This window comes from Pituophis catenifer, unplaced genomic scaffold (genome assembly GCF_029215685.1).
Source record: "Pituophis catenifer annectens isolate HBS135680 unplaced genomic scaffold, rPitCat1.0.hap2 SCAF_1, whole genome shotgun sequence".
NCBI classification, from domain to species: domain Eukaryota; kingdom Metazoa; phylum Chordata; class Lepidosauria; order Squamata; family Colubridae; genus Pituophis; species Pituophis catenifer.
In genome coordinates this window covers 221,720,617-221,744,233 of record NW_027256881.1, presented here as the reverse complement: position 1 = coordinate 221,744,233, position 23,617 = coordinate 221,720,617, and the positions used below count along the sequence as shown (strand labels likewise).

General features: G+C 37.5%; 1 protein-coding gene across 1 annotated transcript in view; it reads right to left on the bottom strand.

The window, feature by feature from the left end:
* Positions 1-150: 150 nt before the first annotated feature.
* ESYT3 (extended synaptotagmin 3) overlaps positions 151-23,617 on the bottom strand; it is a 43,055-nt gene continuing 19,588 nt past the window's right edge. The window contains exons 7-23 of the mRNA XM_070957064.1: positions 22,393-22,448; positions 20,770-20,890; positions 19,751-19,924; positions 18,266-18,348; positions 16,531-16,579; positions 14,841-14,930; positions 14,449-14,511; positions 13,563-13,631; positions 12,660-12,725; positions 9,772-9,858; positions 8,334-8,483; positions 5,537-6,018; positions 3,991-4,089; positions 2,805-2,936; positions 1,460-1,565; positions 1,086-1,135; positions 151-187 (exon numbers count right to left, since the gene is read on the bottom strand). Coding sequence (XP_070813165.1) covers positions 151-187; positions 1,086-1,135; positions 1,460-1,565; positions 2,805-2,936; positions 3,991-4,089; positions 5,537-6,018; positions 8,334-8,483; positions 9,772-9,858; positions 12,660-12,725; positions 13,563-13,631; positions 14,449-14,511; positions 14,841-14,930; positions 16,531-16,579; positions 18,266-18,348; positions 19,751-19,924; positions 20,770-20,890; positions 22,393-22,448 — 1,914 coding nt within the window. The remainder of the gene's footprint in view (positions 188-1,085; positions 1,136-1,459; positions 1,566-2,804; positions 2,937-3,990; positions 4,090-5,536; positions 6,019-8,333; positions 8,484-9,771; positions 9,859-12,659; positions 12,726-13,562; positions 13,632-14,448; positions 14,512-14,840; positions 14,931-16,530; positions 16,580-18,265; positions 18,349-19,750; positions 19,925-20,769; positions 20,891-22,392; positions 22,449-23,617) is intronic.

The following is a 23,617-nucleotide window of genomic DNA, read 5'->3' as shown; positions in this document are numbered from 1 at the left end:
ATCCCTTGAAAAAGTCAGACTTTTAAGAAATTGATAGTAATATGTTAAATAAATTAAGCATTATTGAAGTATAAACATTTACAAAATCTTATAGCGCCCTTCAAAGTTCCAAATATACACGAAGTGTGCTGTTGATCAGGTGTGAAGGAATCAACTCTGGGGCTGTCCATTCATTGTCAACTGATACCTGTAAAAAAAAAGGTGGCATGATGAGTTAAGGCAGATACTCCTCCACTAACTAGCTTGTTATATCCCTGGCTTTCGTGTGTGTGTGTGTGTGGGGGGGGGGCAGGGAACCAAAGAATCCCAATGGAATTCATGTTGTCTGGCCTAGATGTGGTTGCATTATCTGGCAGTGTGAGGGTGAAATTATCACTGCATTGGTCTAGTTATCTTAAAAACAGCCTTCTAGATACTCCTTCCCAGTTCCAGGACCTTTTGCTAGAATCACTTAACCTAAAATATTCAAAATGTTGCATCACCATTCTCAGGCTGTTTGAAAGCAAAACGTTTGGAGTGACAAAATAAATATATCTGTGGCCTTTTCATATTTTTCAGTGTTACTTTGTTTCCTCCCTATTTTATGAAATCAAGTTTTTAAAACTGACAATGGTGAAAGCAGCACAGCTGCAGGACCAAGTCCATATCTAACTAGTACTCAAGCCATCGTTTCTTGGTTTAGCCAGAAGACCATTACTAAACCACAGAGCTACCCAATTTCTCATGTGTTTGTATTAAAAACTTGTTTGGACAAATACTGACTGGCTATAAATAGATCAAACCTATCAATAGCAAAATTAAAAGGATAGCGAGATTGCAATTTGAGTTGTTGCTGAATCCCATAGAAAGCAAAGGGGTGGAATATTATAAAGCACAGCCTAAACATATGAAGTGAAATTCTCCCTAGATTTTCCCCTGCCTCTTTTAGGAGGGAGAGGAACCTGTATTTGAAACAAGCAATTATTTCTTCTGCTGCTCGGTCCATTCTGCACTATCCAGATCTAACAGTTAATCCTTTCATTGCATCTAGCCCAACTTGATAGGTTGCATTGCTACCTTTTTATATGCTGACCATCCAAACATACCATTGAGAGAAGCCCTTGACTAAATCTTCCTTTGATAAGTCAATCAGCACCTTTAAAAAGAAAAGTCAGAACTGTTAAGCTGCTTAATTAAATAATTGAGTTACAAGTACATGGTTTTAAAAAATAAAGTGTATTTCCACGTATAAACTGCCTAGCCAGCTCATCACAGTACTGCTATTTACTGTATACCTCTTCGTATTTTTTAAAGTACTTCCTCTAGAGAGTAGCAACATTTTGAAGTTATAGAGCAATCCACAGTTATTGTCTAAATAGTTTGTATAGCAAATTCTTACTTCAAGTGTAGAAGGGTGGAGAGAGAAAGTGAAGAAAATCCACAGGAAGATGTGAATAGCATCTTTTAAAGAACATTTTACCTTTCCAAGTTCTTTCCTTTCATGTGAAATAAGTGACTTTCTGTTTTTCACAGCAACATCTAAGGCTCGTTTCTTAATGTCTTCCAAGGTGTCATTAAATTCAAATCTAAATGTATGAAAAAAAAATATGCTATGTAAATAGCAATTCTCTAATGCAGCTGTTCACCAACCTTTCTGGCTTGGCGGATCGGTGGGGTGGAGAGGGAATGGTTCCGTGTGAGTGGCAGGTGTGTGCCTGCCGCTCACACAATTATGCACAGTCGCCTACCACTTGTGTGGCCCTGTTCTGAACAGGCTGTGGGGCGGTAGTGGGCCATGGCCCAAGGTTTGGGGCCCTCTGCTCTAATGATGAAAGGTTAAAGTTTTAGCAAAATTTTAATAAACTTTAATAAACAATCAGTTAGAAAAAAATACGTCCAATATGTAAGACCCGCTCAAATTCCAAACACTTCCAGATTGCAGAGGCAATGTTCCCATAGATTAGATCAGATGTGACTGAATCCGTGAAGCATGTTTCTTCCAGGTTATGCCTGTTATTTTGGATTTAAGGCTGGATATGCTAACCATCATTACTTTGTAGTGACAAAAAGTCCTAAAGTCCATATTCCATGGCAAAATTCTGCTACTCAATGACACAGATACACCATGATAAAAAGTTGCCCACAGAGAACTGAATAAATTATCTGCAGAGGTAACCTTGCTTTCATATGAAAATTGTTGAATGCTTTATTATGTATTAGTTTTATTTATTATATTGGATTTCTTCTGTAATAAAGTTCTGGTTTTTTATACAATATATTTCTGTTTATTTATATCCTATCTTTATTATTTTTTATAAATAATTCAAGGCAGTGAACAAAAGTCATACTCCTTCCTCCTCCTATTTTCCCCATAACAACAGCCCTGTGGGATGAGTTGGGCTGAGACAGAGTGACTGGCCCACAGTCACCCAGCTGGCTTTTTTGATTTCTCAAATTCAAAATTTGACATCATAGAAGGTGAAATTATACAGGTCATATTTTCATTTACTTCATTACTGCATAATCTCTAGATGGTGATCTTTCTTTCTCAAGCGGAAAGGCAATAGGTCACTCCAAATCCTTTTTGCATCCAAGAAACATGGGTGATATTAAAAACTTCAGATTACTTCATGTTGCACCCAGGACTGGATGTTTTGAAAACGGCACCAGAGAAAAGCTGTGACCCTAACAATAAGGTAAAACTTAAACCGAGCTCTAATTACATCACCTAATGAGTATTGCATGTTTTTGACGAGCATTATGGGGATATCAGGTGCAACATCTAGGCCTCAGCAGGAAGCAATTTCATTACAGCATTTACTTACTTCTCATCATACCGAGGATTCAGTGTTCTTTTCTTCACAGTAGTTCTTCTTCGGGTTATCCATCTTTTGTCTGGGAGCAAGTAGATGCGAACATACGGATATGCTCCATGCCGAGAGCATGGCGGTAAATTTCTTATGGGTAGAAAATGGTAGCATATTTACAATCAACAGACTAAGAAAAACTCCTGAAGAAAAGATTCAATCAGGTTAAACCTTTTTCTTGAATTTGAACAACAGAAACCTAGAGGATCTTTGTCCATAATAGGCTATTCTTAGGATAGAATTGCTACTAAAGTTGAGCTGGATTGAAGTGAAATATATAAAAGGTCCAGCAGTTGCAGTTCTCTGAACGATCAGGAGCCCAATTTGGAAGAGTTCTTCAGTCAGCATATGTATGCAATTACATGAGGAAGACCCACTTGGAAGCTTCAACTGGACCAGAATGCACTTATACCCACATACCTCTGCTTTGTGAGCTATGCTGTTTTCTGTTTGCTTATAGGTACAATTCAAGGTACTGCTTGTTACCTATAAAGCCCTATGGGGCATGGGGCATGGTCAAATGAAGGACCATTTGTGTCCATTAATATCTGCCCAGACAATTTGATCTTGCAGGATAGGTGCATTCTAGGATCTTTCAATTAAGCTATGCCTGAAGTGTATCTTCTCTATCACTGCACAGAGAACCTCTAGATTGAGGTTCTCCTGGGATCTTAATGCCCCCACTTGCTGGTGTTTCAAAGGGCCCGGAAGACCTGGCTCTTCGCTCAAGCCTTTGATGGGGATGACTGAAGCTTCCTTTTAACCCAGGTTACTTTCTTTGGTTTTTCACCTGCTTTATTTTTCTGCCTTCTTTACTGATTTCATTGTCTCTTGCTGTTTTTCATGTTTTGTTTTTATTGTTTTAAATCATTTGTAAACGGCCTAGAATTTTTGGGAGTTGGGCACCATATAAATTTAAACAACAACATGTTCAGCCAACAATAGTTGCAGACTCTGATCGAATTCTCCAATCTAGAAAATTTGGAAGGGGAAATTGCTATGCATATATTCATTCTATTAAGCAAAGATTAAAGTAAAATAATTGCCATTATACCCAAGATGTGTTAAGGGTAATCCAAATATTAAAAAGAATGGTATTTCTCTCAAAACATAATCAGAGATTGATTGCTAAACATTACTGTACCTGCATGAGTTGACCAACACAATGAGAGATTGCCTTAAGGAAGCATACCGAACAGTGATGTGAATCTCTCCCATAGACCTTCCATCAGAAAGTGTCCCACTGCAAGATAATTGGCTTAATTAAAGGAAGTTTGTGACTGAAGTAGCTGGCTACTTCCTGCTTGCTTCAAAGCGAAACTTCAAGTCTAATCCCACAGAAGAGTTAAACTTTTTTTGTTGTTTGATATTATAAACAGATAAGAGGAAAAAATAAAACCATCAGAAAGAGAAAAGAAAGAGATGCTTGTGCATTTTATTGTACACAAGCCAAACTGCCTTTAAATCATTTTCCAAAATATGCATTCTGTATTTCAACTAAGATATATCTCTTGGTAGTTGTGGCAGTTCATTTTTCTCTCTCTGGTGCATTTCTGTATATTCCGAAACCAAACTAATATTAAAAGAAAAACTGTTAGTCAGAGACATATACATTCTTCTGAGATTAAGAAAAGAAATTGATACCTGGGTATTTCAACAGGCCTTTGAGGAGAAGAAGATTTGAAAGGTATTTGTGCTGTGTTAACATTATATGGGTCATGATTTCTCAGCATAGGAATATATTGCTGGTTGTTTTTAGTTTTGCTCTTTTAATCTTATATATGGTTTGATTGTAAGCCACTTTAATTCAGTTGAAGACTGAAACAGTCTAGTAAAGTAATAAGTAAAATTCGAACCATAGAATATTAAGAGCACTTACACAAAAAAATATAAGATGCACAGTAACTATGACACCAGTCCCCAAGAAACTATTGCATTTCTGTAATCTAATGCACACAACATTTGTTGAACTACTACTTGCATCATCCCCAAACCATGATGGGCAATGTTAGATAGCAACAACAGAAATTATAGCCCATCTGTTTCAGAGGAACTATTTTTTTAGAGGTCTGCATTAATTATTCTGTCTATATTCTCTTATACTGAACCATAATTTTAATTATAAAATAATCTTTATATAGATGTCTTCCTGAAATAACCACTCTGATTCTTGAAGCCCTTCTTCCAAAGCACTATTGCACTTCCCTAAGGTGGGAAATACCTGAAAATTATAATAAAAGACTTATCTCCCAGAAAACACAAGCAAAATACCAGCTCCTGTCATGTACATATAATACAAGGTCCCACTCACTTTATATTGTAACTTCACCCTTTGTGGCTCTTTCCGCAGAAAAATCACAATGTATGGCCTCTGTCAACAAAAGGTTGCCCAGTTGTATTCTAGCCAAAACCCAGATATTAAGAAACGCAAGCCCTTCCTTATGAGACTTTGAGTTGACCTAGTTAGGATCCTCAATTTTTCTATAATGCACACCTACAATTTAAAAACAAATATTCTGGCATACGGAGTTCACCCCACCTATTTTCAATACTACATAAACAATTAAGGAAAGAGTGAATTAAGTGCTAGGTAGGTCAGTTTTATGTCAGTTTGGGCTAGGTAGGTCAGTTTTATGTCACCAAATTTAATTGTGAAATAAAATACCCAGCTGATGTCCTTTCTGACTTACTTATTGAGGTTCAGATTGCTGCAAGTTATATCCATGATTGAAGAGGCTTCCGTGCCTAAAGATGCAAGGCTGGGCGCAATCTGGAGTCTCTGCAGAGCTGGCAATGTTGGGGGCACTCGAGTGGTCTCTGGAAGTGTCAAGGACGTGGGGTCCAAGCCACCTGTAACTCCTTGCTCATTGATTCCAGCAACTGCCTCTATGACAATGGGCTCTGACAATTTCTCATTTCCATTAGGTTTAGCATTGCTGTCCAATTTGTCATTTTTGCATTCAGGAACGTTAGATTCTTTGTTCCCTTGAACTGCCTTGGGCACTTCTACTGGTAGTGATGGTGGAGGAGGAGGAGGAGGAGGAGGACGAGGTGGTGGCAGCTGTGCCTTGTTTTGGTCCTCGTTCTGTTCTGGGGCTGAGGCAGGAACTTGGTTTAAGGCATTAGACCCATTGTTGGTGTTTTCTGAATCAGGGACCTCTATGTCCAGAGCCTAAGGCAGAAAAAGGAAGTTAGCCATGATCATATTGTTTATTAAACAAACCAGACTCTTTAGAACCCCTTCAAAACTGCTACCGAATTGTTGATGCTTAGTGTGAGAAAATGCAAAAATTATTAAATATATAGCAAGCAATTGTGTTAATTATAAATAACATGTAGTTTCTGACTTGGACTCATGAATATATTGCATTATGGACCTCATTCATTCATTCATTCATTCATTCATTCATTCATTCATTCATTCAGTATTGCCACCCATCTCAAATGCATGACTCTGGGTGACTAACAATTAAAAACAAAATAAAAACAATAAGCTAATGTATAAACAGCATGAAATAGCAATGAGACACCAACTCATAACAAATATCCGCTGTTAATTCAGCCCAAAAACCCCATTCAAGGACCAAGTTTTTTCAGCCTAAAATAACTGCACATCCTTGTCTAGAGGCAGAATTTTGTCTACACATTCTTGTCAATTTAGCTAAGAAATGGAAAGCCTTTAGCTGCTGTTTCTAGAAAAGGGGAGGTACCACCTCTCCAGTGAATACAATGACTGAAAAATCACAAGATTCCTATGTCCAACATGTGACTATGAAATATACTGTAGCATGTGCTGTGTTTACTGCTTTACATTCTTGTCATTCACCCCCATTGCTGAACTTGTACAAAGGCTACATTTGTCTACATAGCACACCATGTTTAATCTTATGTACTATTTACATAGCTTTTTATTATTTACAATGAAGGTGTTTTTTGTTATTTTAGTGCAATATCTATGCCTATAGTAAATGATAAGTCTTCAGGCAGATATTTGCTTGCAAAGCATGTCATAACTTATTTCATCAGATTTTTTTACAGAGAATTTTGCCTTGATTCTATATTGATACAAGCAACTCTTCTATTACAGTAGAAACTGGTGTTGCCATAATCCTTCCCATTTATGAATTTTATTAGCAACAGCAGGAATTATTTTATTAAGAGTGAAAGTGAGATAATTGTAAACTGTTGTATAATTTGTAGCATACAAATAAACCCAGAAACAATTTGGACCCAAGTGTGTATATGTTGTTGGCTTCAAACCAATTTCCATTTAATTGCTCACTTGGGAAATAAGGCAAATCATATGTTGGAAATGTATGTATCACATATCCACCTAAGATTATTCCTTTGACACTTTTGTTTCTAAACTCCCTAGCTATTCTTTCAAAGTCCAAAATCCATCTCCTGGAAAAGAAAAATTTCTACTTTAAAATATAACAGTGTGGTGGTGTATATATTCAAGATAAGAAATTCGTTTTTAAAATTAATCATTCACCTTATTTAAAAAACTGTTTTCCACCACAGAGCTTTTGGAAGCTCTGCAGCCAACTATTCTGCTTTATCACTAAGATGCCCCTAATGATAATCTTTTTGGGCTCTGGATGTCAATAGATTTAGGGTGCACTTTTCAGGGTTATGACTTCAGACATACAGTAACTTAGTCTTTAAAATGTTAGTGGGGGTGAAGATATAGGACTTTTAATTCCTTTAATTTCTACTGCTGCTTCTCCAAACCAGTCCATTTATTTATAGAGTTAATATGTATTTATTAGCAATAGAAAGGAATGGCACTCTTCGAAGGAATGCAAACATCAATAAACATTCAAATCTGGCATTTTATAGGAAAATATAGCTCTTTAGGACTAGGTCTTGCTGTAATTTAGCCCAGTTTTCTCATGGTAAACCAGTGTCCACAAATGACATTCAGCATACAAACATCCATGCATGTAGGAATTAATGCAGCAATTGCATTCAATCTCCAATTAAGCCAAGGTTCAGTAAAATCTGTTTTTAATTAAAATTACTATAAATTTATTCAGAATTACTGCTTGTGTGTAAAACTAACACCAGTTACTGAAATAACTTCAGATGGAAAGTGTTATATAAGATCCAGGGAAGAACCAGCAGCCGCTAAAGTGCCATCCTACTTATGAACAAATACTCCACCTATATAGTGTTACATTTATATAAAGAGGCAAGATCAAGAGATACCTTTGAAGCATTAAAACTCATAATCCATTTGGCATGGATAATACAGGCCTATATATGATGTAAGTTTGGTTTCAGTATAGTTCTCCAAGACTCATTATCCTTAGAAGGAATATTTAGTCAAATTATTAGTACATTAAATTTGATGATAAGGCCACCACAATCTCTTACTTCATAGAAAAAAATATTAATTTCATGGACACACAGAAAAGTTTTCCACAAGAGCTGAAATAATTACAATGGGGAAAAAAAAAGAAAACAGAAGAAACCTAAGCTTACTCTCAGAACAATTTTCAGCTTAATAGAACTGTCCACACCAGAATGATCCAGTTGAAAATTTTGTTCAAGTGTCATCTCAGGGTTCTTTAATAAGCGAGCAAGAGAAATCACTAAAGTCCCAAGGGCATTCTCCTTCTCCTTATCTTTGATCTAGAACAAGGAAAACAGAGGCAGTACAAATGAGCAAGACAAGTGACTCTTGGCAATGATTTAAACCTTCCCTTTTCAGATTACGTATACCGCCATTATGCGAATCAGCAGCACTTTCTGCATTTCGCATGGGAGCATTGAGACAAGATATATTGAAAGGAAATTCACCAATTAATGGGGCCATTTAAACCTCTTTATGGGAATTGACTACATTAACTTTCATAATGGATGAAGAAAAGCTAATGATCATGGTAGGAATGCTCTAATAATAAGGGCAGAATCAATTGGGCTGCTAGAAACCTATCAAAACATTCAAAGCTGACTTAACAGCTCATTTGGTCAATATAAGGCTTGAAGGCACTGGAAGAAAAGCTTTAAAAACAAGACTAATTAATATTCTCCAAATAAGTCTGGTGGTGGGCCATAGTGCCACATGGTACTTTAGATGCTGCAAATTGATGCTGCAACTTACATTTTCACAAAAATGACTCATGCTGTACTTGATAATACATAGAAGTGTGGGTTATTTGTAACATTGATCCATGTTTTCATAGGTGACCCAGATTTACCATAGGTCCTATACAATTGGGGTCCCCAACCCCAGGCTGTGGATCGGGACTGGTCGAAGGCCTGTTAGGAACTGGATTGCACAAGCGGCGGGCAAGCAAGCAAAACTTCATCTGCACATGTGTGGGATCTAGGTTGTGAGTGAAACCATCTCTCCCCAGGTCTGTGGAAAAATTATTTTCCACAAAACCTATCCCCAGTGCCAGAAAGGTTGGGACTGCTGCTGTAGAATATGGAGTGGGTCACTCTGCCTTATTGGCTGGAAGTGTGCTCATTAAAAACATTTCCAAAAGTATCATAAATGCATATCCCCCCCCCCAAAAAAAAAAACACAATAAGAGGAGACCAACAAATGAATGTCCATATTTTGGAATATCCTGTCAAATCAGTCATAGGGTTATTAAGATATATCTTAATATTTCACTACAAATGATTAATCTGTAAATGTTTTTTCTACTGAGCACCTATCCCCATAGGTTAAATAAATAGATAACAAATTAAGCAATCAATCCATTGGGAGCAGTACTTTTGAGATTCACTGGCACTTACAGACAAACTGAGCAATATCGTGAATTTTGGTCAGATTCCCGGGGGGGGGGAATCCTCCCTCAAGCCCAACAGTCTCCTTCTCTCTTGCTATAACTGCAAGAGATGGACATGAGTGTAGATCTATAAATCCCAGTTCTGCAATGATATTAGGGAGAGAAGAAAACAAACTGACCTCCAAATGAAGAGACTGAGATGGAGCACTATGGACAAAGAAAGTGAAGGCCTGCCTCCATGCAGGATCTTTAGTGAAATTACAAGTCTGAGGAAAAAGAAAGCAGAATTGACATCTGGACATTAGATCAAAGAGGTTTAGGCTGCAATTCAGTTCACAAAGGCATACGTTTAATTAGAAATGGATTAGAATTGCTCTATTCTGCATTCAAATCAACTCAGTTTCCCTGGGTTCAATGGGATCTGGTTCAAAGTGTACAGAACTGTTCTCTAGTTTCTTTGGTTTCTCTAAAACCAAAGAAAACCTTTGGTTTTCAAGGTTTACTGAACTAAACTCTATGAATCTCTACCAGTACGGCCTATATGGAGGAATGCTGGGAATTGCAGTTCAACAACATCTGGAAGGCACCATTTGTACTACCCAAAGGAGACATGACTCAAGCTTTATGTATTAATCACCCTGATTGTCAGTTCATTTTCTTTCACCAGAGCTATACAAAGAATTTTTTTCTATTTAGCAGGTCCAGAATAGAATACAGTTAGTATTTGACTTACAACAGTTTGTTTAGTGACCATTTGAAGTTACAATGGCACTAAAAAAAGTAATTTATGACCACTTATGATTGTTGCAGCATCTGCAGGATCATGTGATCAAAATTCTGACTCATATTTTCAATAGTTGCAGTGTCCCAGGATGACGTGATCCTCTTTTATGACCTTCTGACAAGCAAAGTCAACGGGGAGGCCAGATTTACTTAACAACTGTGTGACTAACGTAACAACTGCAGTGATTCACTTATCAACTGTGGCTAGAAAGATCGTAAAATGGGGCAAAACTTACATAACAAATGTTTCGCTTAGCAACATAAATTTTGGGGTCAATTGTGGTCGTAAGTTAAGAACTACCTGTATTAAATATTCATCTGACAATTGAGTAATCCTTGTGTAATGGACACTCTGAGCAAGGTGACTTACTTTGACCCTGAGGGAACAGGAAGAATTTTGCTCCTTGTGCAGAGGTTTTAAATACACCATTAACAAGGCCACAGTTGATCCTGAGACCAGATGAATTAATCCTGAATTTAAAATGGAGCAATAGGGTGTTTCCTTTCCACCCCTTTAGGAATGATAATTCACTACATCAAAAGCTGTTTCCAAAGAACAGCTCAGGTTTTGACAAGCTGGTTCTAATCTACTCCCAGCATACAATCCAGACAGGACTTTCAGTCACCTTGTTCCTGCATAGGGGCACACATAATGTCTGCTGGGGAAAATCAAGGACCTCAGTAATGAAGGATTCATTAGTGTTTGGATGTACTAGCAGCTCTCAAAATGGAGCTCAGGGAAAGCATTCTCAGTCATCTAGTTGTCTCAAAGGATGCTTTTTTCAATTGGAAACTGGACTGTTTTATCCTTGAGAAAGAAGACAACGATGGTGGTATTTCACTTCTCATCCAAGAAGCTTCATTGGTCCTGGCAGGTTGGTGGGGGTAATGAAGGATTAGTTCTGACAGGATGGGGGAGGGGATTGAAAAGAGGACGTTTCTTTGCAGTCATCTGGTCATTAGTACTCTTCTTCAAGTGACTTCAAGAGCTCTCAGGGAGAGTGCTAACGACCAGGTGACTGCAAAGAAATATGATCTTTCCAACCCAACACTCCCCCCCCCATCCTGTCAGAACTAATCCTTCCGTCACCCCCACCATCCTGCCAGAACCAATAAAGCTTCTTGGACGAGAAGCAAAAGGTCTTCTTCCTCAAAGAAAAAAAACAGTCCAGTTGCTGTTTGGAAAAAAGCACCGTTGAGACAAGTGTACCACATCTATTTATAGATGAATATCACACTTGTGGGAAAGGTGATCAAATATTTGCCAAGTGACTATACTGAGATCCAGTAGTATTGATACAGTGCAGCGGCATTATATTCAGATTCTTTAGAGCTCATATATTCGGTATTTGATTCAACAAATACCAAGTTCCTCCCTCTTTTCTTTATTACTTTTCACATCAGTAAAAATATTTGGGCTTTAAGTAGGATGCTTGAGGCTGTGTGGCTGCATTTGCATCCGCTGAATACTTTTAAAGGGTCTTTTTCAAAAGTTCTCAGCAGATGTAAATGCAGTCAAGCAGCCTCAAGCATTCAATCATCTAGTAATCTGAGTTCAAATCAGAAACCTCTCAAGATGTCACTTTGCTGCACCATTTGGGAAACATTGAGCTTTTCAAAAAAAGCATAACAAGTGTATTCTTTTAATCCATGATATGCTTTACAGGATCTCATCCAACCTCTTGCAAAATTACTTAAAATAAAGCACGAGGGTTATTTTATTTATTTATAAAGTTTCTTTCTTTCTTTTTCATGATTAAAAAAATAACCCCAACATGGAGATATTGGTTTAAGCAATAACCCTATCTTCAGCATATGGGGACCAGATACTACTCAGGGGTGAAATCCAGCAGGTTCTGACAGGTTCTGGAGAACCGGTAGCAGAAATTTTGAGCGGTTTGGAGAACCGGCAAATACCACCTCTGGCTGGCCCCAGAGTGAGGTGGGAATGGGGATTTTGCAGTATCCTTCCCCTGCCACGCCCACCAAGCCACACCATGCCCACCAAGCCATGCACATAGAACCGGTAGTAAAAAAAAAATTGGATTTTACCACTGATACTCCATGGTGGGCCAAGCATTTGTATGTTTTCTGTTGCTTTGAACTTTAGAAATCTGAACGCCATCTTGCAGTATTCCTCCATGCTACTTAGGCTATTGGGGTCGGGTTCCCCAACCTTTCTTTTATCTTAAAAAATGGCTTGGATACTTTTGAAACAATTTTTCAGAATTTAGTTACCTCAAACTCTATTTTACCTTATGAAAAAGAAGTTGATGTCTATTACCTTGCTTTTGTGAGTTTTGTTGCCCACTGTGAGCAGGACAAAGGAAGAAGGTTCTCTTTCTATCTTCTGTCGTATTTACAATTTTGAAATAAAAGACAGTATTAATAGCAAGATAACATTCACAAGATAGAATGAGAGAAAGGATATAACATTTACTTGATAGTTTTAGAAAGATTGGAAGAAGGGTTAGAAGCCTAAACATGAGTCAGAATTTAGTATTTACATGTTATTCAGCATTTATTCTTGGTAACCCCATATATATCTTGGATTTGTTTGCTGCCTTGAGTTATTTATAAAAATAATGGAGGCAGGAATACAAATAAATAAATAAAGATTACCTAATCTTTGTTTCAACATTGTTTCTACATGCTGTGCTTCACTTACACATTTATTTCAAATATGTAGTATGAAATGGAAAGGCTGGGCCCATCTCCATTCTATTTATGGTGCAACTGAGATAACTTGGCTCTTTTGACCATCTAACTCAAGGTCAAACAGGGAGGCGAGCAGATTGACAGCTCTGCCCAATTTAGCTGGGTTGAGAATTAGCCTCCACTTAGCCAACGATGGCAAGTAAGTATGTCATCTGTTCAGATGGATGCTTATAACTTGGCCTAGCTAGTTGCTGAGATTAGATTTTTCAGCCAGTGGGTTGGCTGGCTCAGAACTGAAATCTTTGCCTGATGCTGTACCAAACATTATATCCATTGTAACTCACGTAACCAATCTCTTGTATTTCACTTTGCATAAATCTTGGCATTGACATCTTTGGCATTGACATCTTTGCATAAATCTTTGGCAGTTTTGCATTTAGTACCCTTTTCTTTTTTAAAAATCTTTTAGTATTTATTAAATCCTTAATGTATTCAGTTCAATACCCATTCAGAAATAAGAGATATTTACCTTGAGATATCTGTCTTTTCTGTATTTCTTTGCTCCATATTCGCCATTGGAATATTCCAATTGATTTTTCTACATTAGGAAAGGATTTTGAAATGAAAAAGGAGTTTCAGAAAATTAAGTGATATGACAGTGTAGGACTGTTTCCCCCATAGGTTTTACCTAGGATTTTTGTAGGACTATTTTCTACCTGATCTGTTTTATCTGGGTTGGTTGGCTTTGTATTAGGGTAATACTAATCAGGAATGAAAGGCGTACTAATGTTGCCAGCAATGAGAATCTTAGAAGACAGCTAGAAAAAAACTAGCATGGATAAACATCTAGTAGGGAAAAAGTTCTTCTACCAATGAAACAAAGCTAAAATTCTGCAAACGGTTGATGCCAATAAGTTGGGAGAGCCAAGACAGCTTGAATAAATTGGGGACAAAATAGGAAACCTGTGACTTTCTTGAAGTTGCTGAAATACAACTAATAGCAGTCCCAGGTAGTTTGGTCAATAATCAGGAATGCAGAGAGTGATAAATCAGCAACATCTGGGGGAATCTCTGAAAAACATATAAAGCTTAGAAAAGGGAAAACATCATCAGTTCACTTCATAATACTTTGCAGCTTTTTTCATCTCCCTTGATCTGCTAATCAGATACCGCTGATTCTCTGCTTTGTCTTTTGAAACCTTGATTTCCAACTGTAATATACCCACAACATTGTTATTTGTTACATAGGCATATGTGCCATGCATTATATCCAATTTTGGCTGGGCAAGGCATCAAACTTATGTCAGATATATAGGTGTACATCTTGTACAAATAGCAAGTATACTAAACATGTAAACATGTAAGTTTGTGTCGCCAGAGAATATGTGGAAATGTTATTTATTTGGTTTACTTACAGGAAGGTTTAAAGCACTCTCCAAATACACGATGAGCATTCCGGTGGCAAGACCATTCCTACCCTACAAACAAACAATTCCACAAAAAATTAAAATACACATGTGGACACTGCAAATATTTCAAGGCCCTCCTCCATCCCCTAATAACTAGAAGGTAATACAAACATTACCCAATGGTGTGATATTACCCCAAACTCCACAGATCTCTGCCCAATCTCCAAACTCCAAATCCTGCCCAATCAATGCAACTGTATTTGCTACAGTGATGTTTTAAATACAGCTCTCGGAAGAAATTATACAAGATGGCAGACACACTGGGCTATTTCATTGTTCTGAATTCTTTCAGTTGTTTTGCAGTATATATTTCTTCTCAAGTCCCAGAAAGCACTCACCTCGCTAAGTTTCTCTTGATTGGTGACTAGAGAAAACCACTCGAGCTTTAAGTGGACATGCCCACTTTCTATCTTGCTCAAGGGAAACCACTTCACAAAAAGAAAGAAACCACATCAGTGCCAGAAATACACATAAATTACATCTTTATGTTGATCTGTATTCAAGGAGAAACTGAGGAACTTATTTATCTTGATATTTTATGGGACCTGCTTTCAGATGATACACAATGGTGTAGGATTTCCTGCCTAAGCAGTGGGTTGGACTAGAAGACCTCCAAGGTCCCTTCCAACTCTGTTATTCTATTCTATTCTACCTTAAAACCTGCTCCTTTTTAACTGTATTTGTTCAGCTGGAAAAGGGAAAACCATGATTGCTGAGGCACAATGAGCCCTAATTTGAAAAACAGATGGCATTTAATTTTACAGTAAATGACAGTACCCAAACAAATTATTTTTATGCTGCAGAAGGAAAGAATAGTCCTCTACCCTTTTTAGAAAGTCTTGTTCAAGTCCGATTCCTAGCAATGTTTTAGACATATCAATATAATTTTTGGCAACTATATGAAAGGGGCTTGTTCCAACCTCCAATCTACCACACACACAATGTTTTCTCAGTTTTGCAGCTCACCCCAAAACTCTGCAATGCTGTTTAGTTTATCCTAGAAAACCAAGTCAGCTGCCATTAAGAATTGGGAATCTTGAGGGAAATGGGCAAGAAGGGGCTGAAACACATTCCTTAGATCCTGGGAAACAAGATGGGATGTAGAAAGGCTCTTCCTGATTCAATGGGATATAAGAGGGAGGAGCAATAAAGCACAATCAGGTCTGTAAGATTCTGTTTCAGATAGTCCTTGACTTATGACCATAACTGAGCCTGGAATTACTGTTGTAAGCTGCACTGGTCATTATGCAGATCATCACATGACTGCCCAATTTTAGGTTCTTTTCTGTGGTGGCGGTTAGTGAATATAGCAGATTGTAAAGCAAATGCTATGGTTGTAAAGTAAGCACCACAGTCGTTAAGCAAACTTAATGTCTGTAATGCGCATTTTTGCTGAAAGCCAGAACTTCAAATGGTTGCCTAGCAACCAGGTATAAGTCAAGAACTACCTATATTGTATCCTGTCTTAATAAAGAATAGTTCTAGAATTCCTATGGAGTGTTTTCTGATTTAGTCTACTCTGAAGAGCTGACAGCTGCAACCTATTTAGGCCCTCCATGTTCCACTCAAAAGCAAATTGCTCCTCCCTTTAAATACTCTCAAAATGCTAAATCGATCCACTTAGTCTCTCAAGAATCAGAATAAGATCAGTAATCATTGTACTACATGTGTACTCATTTATTTGATGGTGCAAAGATTCTTGCACCATCTGATCTGTATATTTGTACACATGCATACTTGTGGTGCCACAAACTCTCAATATAATGAATTTTCCCTTTAAAACCAATTCTATCACAAAACTAATAATCTGTGGACATTTTACAAGACCCTGCAATCACACAACCCATACAAACATTTATAATTTCCTATAACAGCAATGAGAACTCATATGCCTGAAAAAAAAACAATCCTACTTAGCATTTACATTTGGTAAAACCTTATGTTTTTATAGCTGATAAGCCACTCATAAAACATGGCACACCTTTTAAGAACTACTCTGACACATGTTAAGCCAAAACCAAATCTTACCTCGTCAACAATTTTGTCTTTCATCACATCTACAAGGTTTATAACCAAGCTGTGAAAAAAAGAAAAGAAGTCACACAAAGGAAATCCCTTGGGACAGCTGTATTTGTTTCCATAATGAATAGCTACCATATGCTGCTATGGAGACTTATAGTACCTTATACGGAACTGTGATTTTTTTTTTTTAATTATAGTACCTCCTGGAGTTCCATGAAATATTCTGGCTTGCAATCTGTGAGCAAATTTCAAAAGAATCTAGTAGATTCTAATAACTGAATGCTCCCAAGGAAGTTATTTGAATCTGAGCCTAGTTCAACAATAAAGGTTATAAAAAATAAGCTCTCTGTAGACTAATAATAACTGACATTTTTTTTCTTCAATTGATGCAATATGCCTAGCCTGAAAAAACATGGAGTTTTCTGAGACTAGAGTGGTTTCTGCACTTACAAAACCTAGTAATGCTGTATACAGTATTTCTTTTTCCTTTTTAGTTTTTATTTATACATTTTTATTTAACATACAGTGATGGGTTGCTCCCGGTTCGGACCGGTTCGCAAGAACTGGTAGTAAAACTGGCGGGAGGCTCCTCCCACCACCCCGGATGTCATCATAGGCGATCAGTACATGCGCTGAAGTTCAGCGCGCACGCAAGCGAAGCAATCACGCATGTGTGATCCCATTGCAAACCAGTAGTAAAGTTAAGTAGAACCCACCCCTGTTAACATATATATGTGCTTAATAAGCAGCGTATTGTCTGAGTCAATTTGCAAATACATAACAACAACATTCTTTATATCTTTGCTGTATATTTCTATTGAATATTTTATATTAGAATTCTTTGAAACCACAGCCCAGTCCATGAATAATTCAAGTTGAGCAAGGTTCTGGCTTGTTAGGATTTATATTCAAAAAGAGAAGAGACTCTTCCATCGCAATGGAAAGAACCACTACAAATTCTATGACTGTAGGAGAAGAAGAGGCAGAACCTAGGGGTGGAATTAATCCTCATTCATTACATTCCCACAAGCGATCCAAGCCCAGATTCCCCTTTAATACTGTTAACTCTTATGTAGCACCAATTTAGTGCTGACTGTTAGTTGACTAGATTTTTGTATACAGGTATAGACCATAAATCACCTTAACTGGAACCTTATGTGTGGTCCCTATTCTTCATGCCTGGCAATGACTGGCTTAGTGGAAATCAGCTATGTGCAAGCAGGTTATGGTGATAGATAGACTTGTGCCATACTTACTAATAAAATAATCTGGGATGGCATGCCAGTGATAAAATACCCAGAACTAACTCATATTTTAGTGACTTTTTTCTAGAGCAGAATGTGACATGAAAAAGTACCATTTAGGCTCAACTTTAATATGCAATATGTACATTAAAAAGTAAAAGGTATAATTCTTCTCGGGATTGTACAATGCACATTGGAGGAATAGATTTTTTTTATATTAAAAATTGTTGTGCTTCTTTAAAGGTCAGCACATCAGAAGATGATCTGGAACTAATTCACCCCCAACATTACATTTCTTTATGACTTTTTTTTTTTGAAGCAGGAGCATTCAAACATGCAATACTCTACCTGCGTTCAGAAAAATTATGCAAAAAACAGGAATGTTTCTGAATGCACAGAAAAGTCCATACCAATTTCATTAACTCTTAGTTGCCACATGGCAGAAAAAGACACAGTATAACATTACACACATAAAAAAGGAAATCTGTATTCCTTACCTGCCCAAAAAATCATCTTTATCTGGATCTTCATCATAAATATCAACTTCTAGATCTTGGCCGGGTACTTCATGAACAACAAACTGAAATGAATGAAAGAAAAATTAAGTAACAAAAAAGAACAGCTAGGAGTTATTTTTGAAAAATGTCATTGTGTCAAGTAAAAAGTCTTTCAGTTCTTCCATGTAGCATTAAATTAAAAGTCCTCCAGTTCTTCTGAAGTTACTTGCATTGTAACAGGAGCCTCGGTGGCGCAGTGGTTAGAGTGCAGTACTGCAGGCTACTTCTGCTGACTGCTGGCTGACTGCAATTTGGCAGTTCAAATCTCACCAGGCTCAAGGCTGACTCAGCCTTCCAGCCTTCCGACGTGGGTAAAACGAGGACCCAGATTGTTGGGGGCAATAGGCTGACTCTGTAAACCACTTAGAGAGGACTGTGAAGCACTGTAAAGTGATATATAAGTCTAAGTGCTATTGCTATTGCCACACACTTGCCACCTGAAGTGGCGGAAGAATAAAGTTTCTACTCGTGTTCCTTATAATCAATTAAATGAGGTGAGTGTAATAGGAGCAATGTTTCTCTTCGAAACAGAATTCAATTCATTACAAGAAAAAATATTAAAGGAACCACTAATGCATAAACAGACTTCTTGGTGAAACAACAGCAAAAATAAACTCTTTCAAATATTCTTTAATTTATTATACTGGTTTAATTGAAAAGCTTTTTTCAAGAGAACTTACTACAGTTATTCCAAAAGCTTCATGAAAAAGCCTTTCAAATAGCCTTTCACTCACTTCCTTTAAAACACAACAGGACAAAGCGGACAATATTTAGAATGGGGTTTTCCCCCCTTTGTAAATTAGTTTTCTATTATTCTGGTAAACTGTTTAGTCCTGTAAATTAGTTTGCAATTAATCCATTTCTGTTGCTGGCAACAAGATTTATATTTTAATGACTTTTAGATGGTTAGGACTACAACGTCCTTAGATATGAAGCAAAATGGCTGACATTCAGGAATTCTGGGAGTTGCAATCAGAATATCTGAAAAGTATTTGGTTGCCTATTCCTGCTGAAATATTGTTTCCTCAATCACTTGATTATATTCCTTATTCACACTATTTACAGAAACAAAACGTCTTCTTTTAGAACACATTTAATTTCAAAATAGTCTGTATTCCTATATTCACTTACCAAGAAAAAAAAAAGCTTCCCCTATATTCTACGGGGCTTAATTTGGAGAACGCATATATAGAATTGTTGCTAATATATGCAAAACTCCAGACACAATCACCCAGCTGTTTCAGCTGATCTAGCATTATGTTAGTCAACTTCCACAATAATTTGTTTTTTTTCCCTTCCCCTTTTCTCCCTTGCACTCTTTAAGATATGAACCATCTCAAAGCTACAACATAAGATTCAGGAAGTGGGATATATTGTAAATAATCACCAGCACTTTGTTTCTAAGTAGGCAAGGAGAAGTATCACCTCAAATATTTCATTCCAGATGGGATTCAGGTCTCTTTGTACTGTTTTACTCCGGAGTTGCACCAGGCCGACTCGAAGGAAAGCATAAGGGTCCGACTTGCCCCTGATTGCTCCAAGGAAGTTGTCTTTTTGCACAAGATTTTCGGCTTCCAAAAGATACACTCTTAGGACTCCCTTGAAAATATACAATTGTTAAATATTACATAGGATGTTCATCCCAGAGGATCTCTCTGGTATATACTATTATCAACATAACATTAAGGAAAACGGGGAATGTCTCTAACCACAACCCACAGAAGCATCTTAAATGAGATTTGCCAGTAGAACATTTATGAGAAAAACATTTATGAGATTTGCCAGTAAATTTATGAGAAAAATCTTCATTGTTATTTTGCTTTTATTATGAGCCTTACATCAATCTCTGATCTTTCTTTGTGCCTCTTATTGTGGTGAATAAGGAGAAAAGCCAATTAGTTTGCTTTTGATGATTCTCTGGTGAACTGGATGCAAGGGGAGACATACACAATGCCTTTTTTTTTTTTGCAATCTTTTTGCAATCAAAAAATAATTTACCAAAATAAACCTGCACCAACTATAAGTCTGCTACATATTTACTGAGCTTCATTCATTTTGAGCCGATTCCTACCATGCCTTTGTCTGCTCAAAAATTCTCTCCAAATCAGGATATTTTTTTTAATCAAAAGCAAGTTTTCCCAAACTTTTTAAGGTTATGTGATATTCTGGATAAAGAAAGGGATTGAAAAGAGAGGAAACGCCAACTATTAGATAAGACAACTAGATAAATCTTCACTCTACAACTTTCTCTCCACTGTGCAGATTCAAATGCAAGTATGGGGCAAGTTTGCAATCTCTCCTTCAAGTGTCACTACACTACAGGTGTGTAGAAGAACAAACAAGTTGGGGTAAGCCTCTCTCTTTAAAAGGATCCTTTTTTCTATATTTTGAGCCAGGTGCCTCACTAACAAGTCTTCAAAGTGCAACTCTGACCCCAGACTTACACGTGGAATAGGAAACCGCAACTGAGCCACATTCAAGTTCTTTTTCAATGGGATTGTGACTCTGTTTGGCAACACCAGCCGGGAAGCAATGAGATCTTGAATTAGCGAGTCTGAAAATAAACTGAAATAATAAAGGAGACATTTAATTTAATTCAAAACAAAACGGAAGAGTCATATGTGTGTCACACTGCTTTACTGAGCTTGTGACTCTTGTATTATTTGTAGACTCCATCTTAGCAGACTGCCAAGGTCTGGTGCCCGTCAAGAGATATGGGATGCAGGGTAGGGGAGAGTAGAAGGAATGCTGGCTTAGGTTTATTTTCAGCCTGAGAGTTTAGGATGCTTTGTTACAAACAGGTAAGTCGTTTATGACAGAATATCTTGACTGCTGAAGAAAACATAGAAAACAAGGTTATTTACTGATGTGCAGATAAGCCTGAGGTAGTTATGCCTCTTATATTACACCTTCAAGATGCACTTGACTCTAGCAAGTGCCTGAACAAGTTCTTGATGTTTTCTTGGCAAGATTTTCAGAGGTAGTTTGTGCTTGTCTTTTTTCTAAGAGAGAGAGGGACTGAACCAATCACCCAACTGGCTTTGTGCTGAAGGCGGGACTAGAACTTAATCTTCTGGATTCTAGGCTGGTGCTTTAACCCCTATACCAGTATTTCTCAACCTTGGCTACTTGAAGAGGTATGGATTACAAGTCCCAGATGTTCTATTGACAGCTGACTTTGTGGATACCAGATCTATATCCATTCTCTTGTTACGTTAATTTCGTTTATTTCAACAGCTTTTACTTTTCTTATCAGTAAGTGTAAAACTCCTAACACCAGCAAATTCACAGGTAATTGCTTTTTGGAAGCAAAAACTCTTCTTCTTATGGGGTAAGAACCATATTTTTCCTTCACTAAAATAACCAAACCAAAATCAATAAAAAGAAACATAAACACTCAAAGTCATCTTTATTGTCAACAAATGTTGAGATTGTCAATACCTCAACAGAATAAGATAGTTAATTTTCCTGTGGACGTGACAATTTCCTTTGGTTACTATTGACATTACTTTTGCGGTGATGCAAGGTGTGGTAAATTAGCAAAGCAAGCCAAAACTCCCATTAGAAACCAAGTAGCTCAAATGGTTCTGACATTTCTAACATTAGTTTACAAAGAAAACTAAGAATCTATAAGAATTTTACCAGCAGGCTCATTCTGTGGTTAGTTCTTATGCCTCTACTTGCCGGAATGTCTGTGAAGGACATAGGTTCTGTTTGATCGGCCCTGTGCCTACCCACAATAAGCCGTTCCTATTATAGAACTGTTATACAACATCTCTTTTGTTTAATCTCCATTTTGAGATTTTATTTATTTGATATTATTGTTTATAAATAATTCAAGGTAGTGAACATTTTTTAATACTCCTTTCTCCCCCTGACAACAACAACCCTGTGAGGTGGGTTGGACCGAGAGTGACTGACCCAAAGTCATCCAGCTGGTTTTTCATATCTAAGGCAGGACTAGAACTCACAGTCTCCTGCTTCCTAGGACAGCAAACAAACCACTAGACCAAACTGGGTCTTTAACATTTAGATTGTTCTCAGCTCATTTGGAGGGAGGCACTTACCTAATGCCTGGAGCATCCAAAAGGTTTGTTACTCCGGCCCAATTGATTTCCAAGTGCTGCAATAAGAATTAAACCAACAACAAAAGTGCAATGTTAATAACTGAAAACAGAGCTGGTTTAAAAAGTAGGAACCTGGAAATCTAGTTTACATCAAATTAGATGCATGGTTCATTGAGATCCTATTGGAGATACCAGAAAATGAACCTGCACTCTTTTCTTGATGCATATAGCATACTATTGAAAAAGTCAAGAATATTGAGTACAATAAAATCACCATAATTACAGTATAACAATAAAATTATTCAAACATGTGACAACAAGTAATGAAGCATCCTTCATTCATCTGATATATTTATGGAATTTTAATTCAGCATGAGTATTGTGTCGCCGTTCTGAGTGAATTCAGATTGCCAACCAAACAAGCCTTGAGGAATTATGTGGTTATTTCTATTACCCCTCCATTATAAAAGGCATTTTGGCTACTGCTACAAGTTCCATGTGCAAGAAAACTAACCACCTAGCCAGGCAGCCTCAGGGCAGGAACATACATGAGTGATTTGTGTTCAGAGGAGATGAATATGCATCATCAAAGCATTGGTTCATTTCCTTCACTGGAGCCTGTCACACTGACTGGATTCTTCTCATGTCTTTGCAATGAAGGGCTGAGACAATCGGCATGTGTCAACGTTCTAAACTTAACACATGTTTGTCAGATGTATATATTTGGCCAGAACTCACATAGCTAGTTTCAGGAATAACAGTGCATTCTGAGTGCTGAATTATCATAGCACTGCGGGGACCTTCTCTCCTGCTTCCTCTATGGGGTTAGAGATGACTACCAGAGGTTCAGAGACTTCTTCCACGAATGAATCCTCCTAATACAATAAAACATCTCTTTCAGTGCTTTAGTCTTCTGAATTTTAACCCTGATTTTTGTTTTTCCTTCTAAGGAAAATTTGTAATTTGTTCTTAACTCTGTTTTCAGACTGCGTTTGATTCATGTGCTTACAGTATATCAATGGTGGGATTCAAAAACTTTTACTACTGGTTCTGTGGGCGTGTCTTGGTGGGCATGGCATGGCTTGGTGGGCATGGCTTGGTGGGCATGGCAGGGGAAGTATACTGTAAAATCTCCATTCCCACCCCACTCCAGGGGAAGGATACTGCAAAATCCCCATTCCCTCCTGATCAGCTGGACTCGGGAGGCAGAGAATAGATGGGGGTG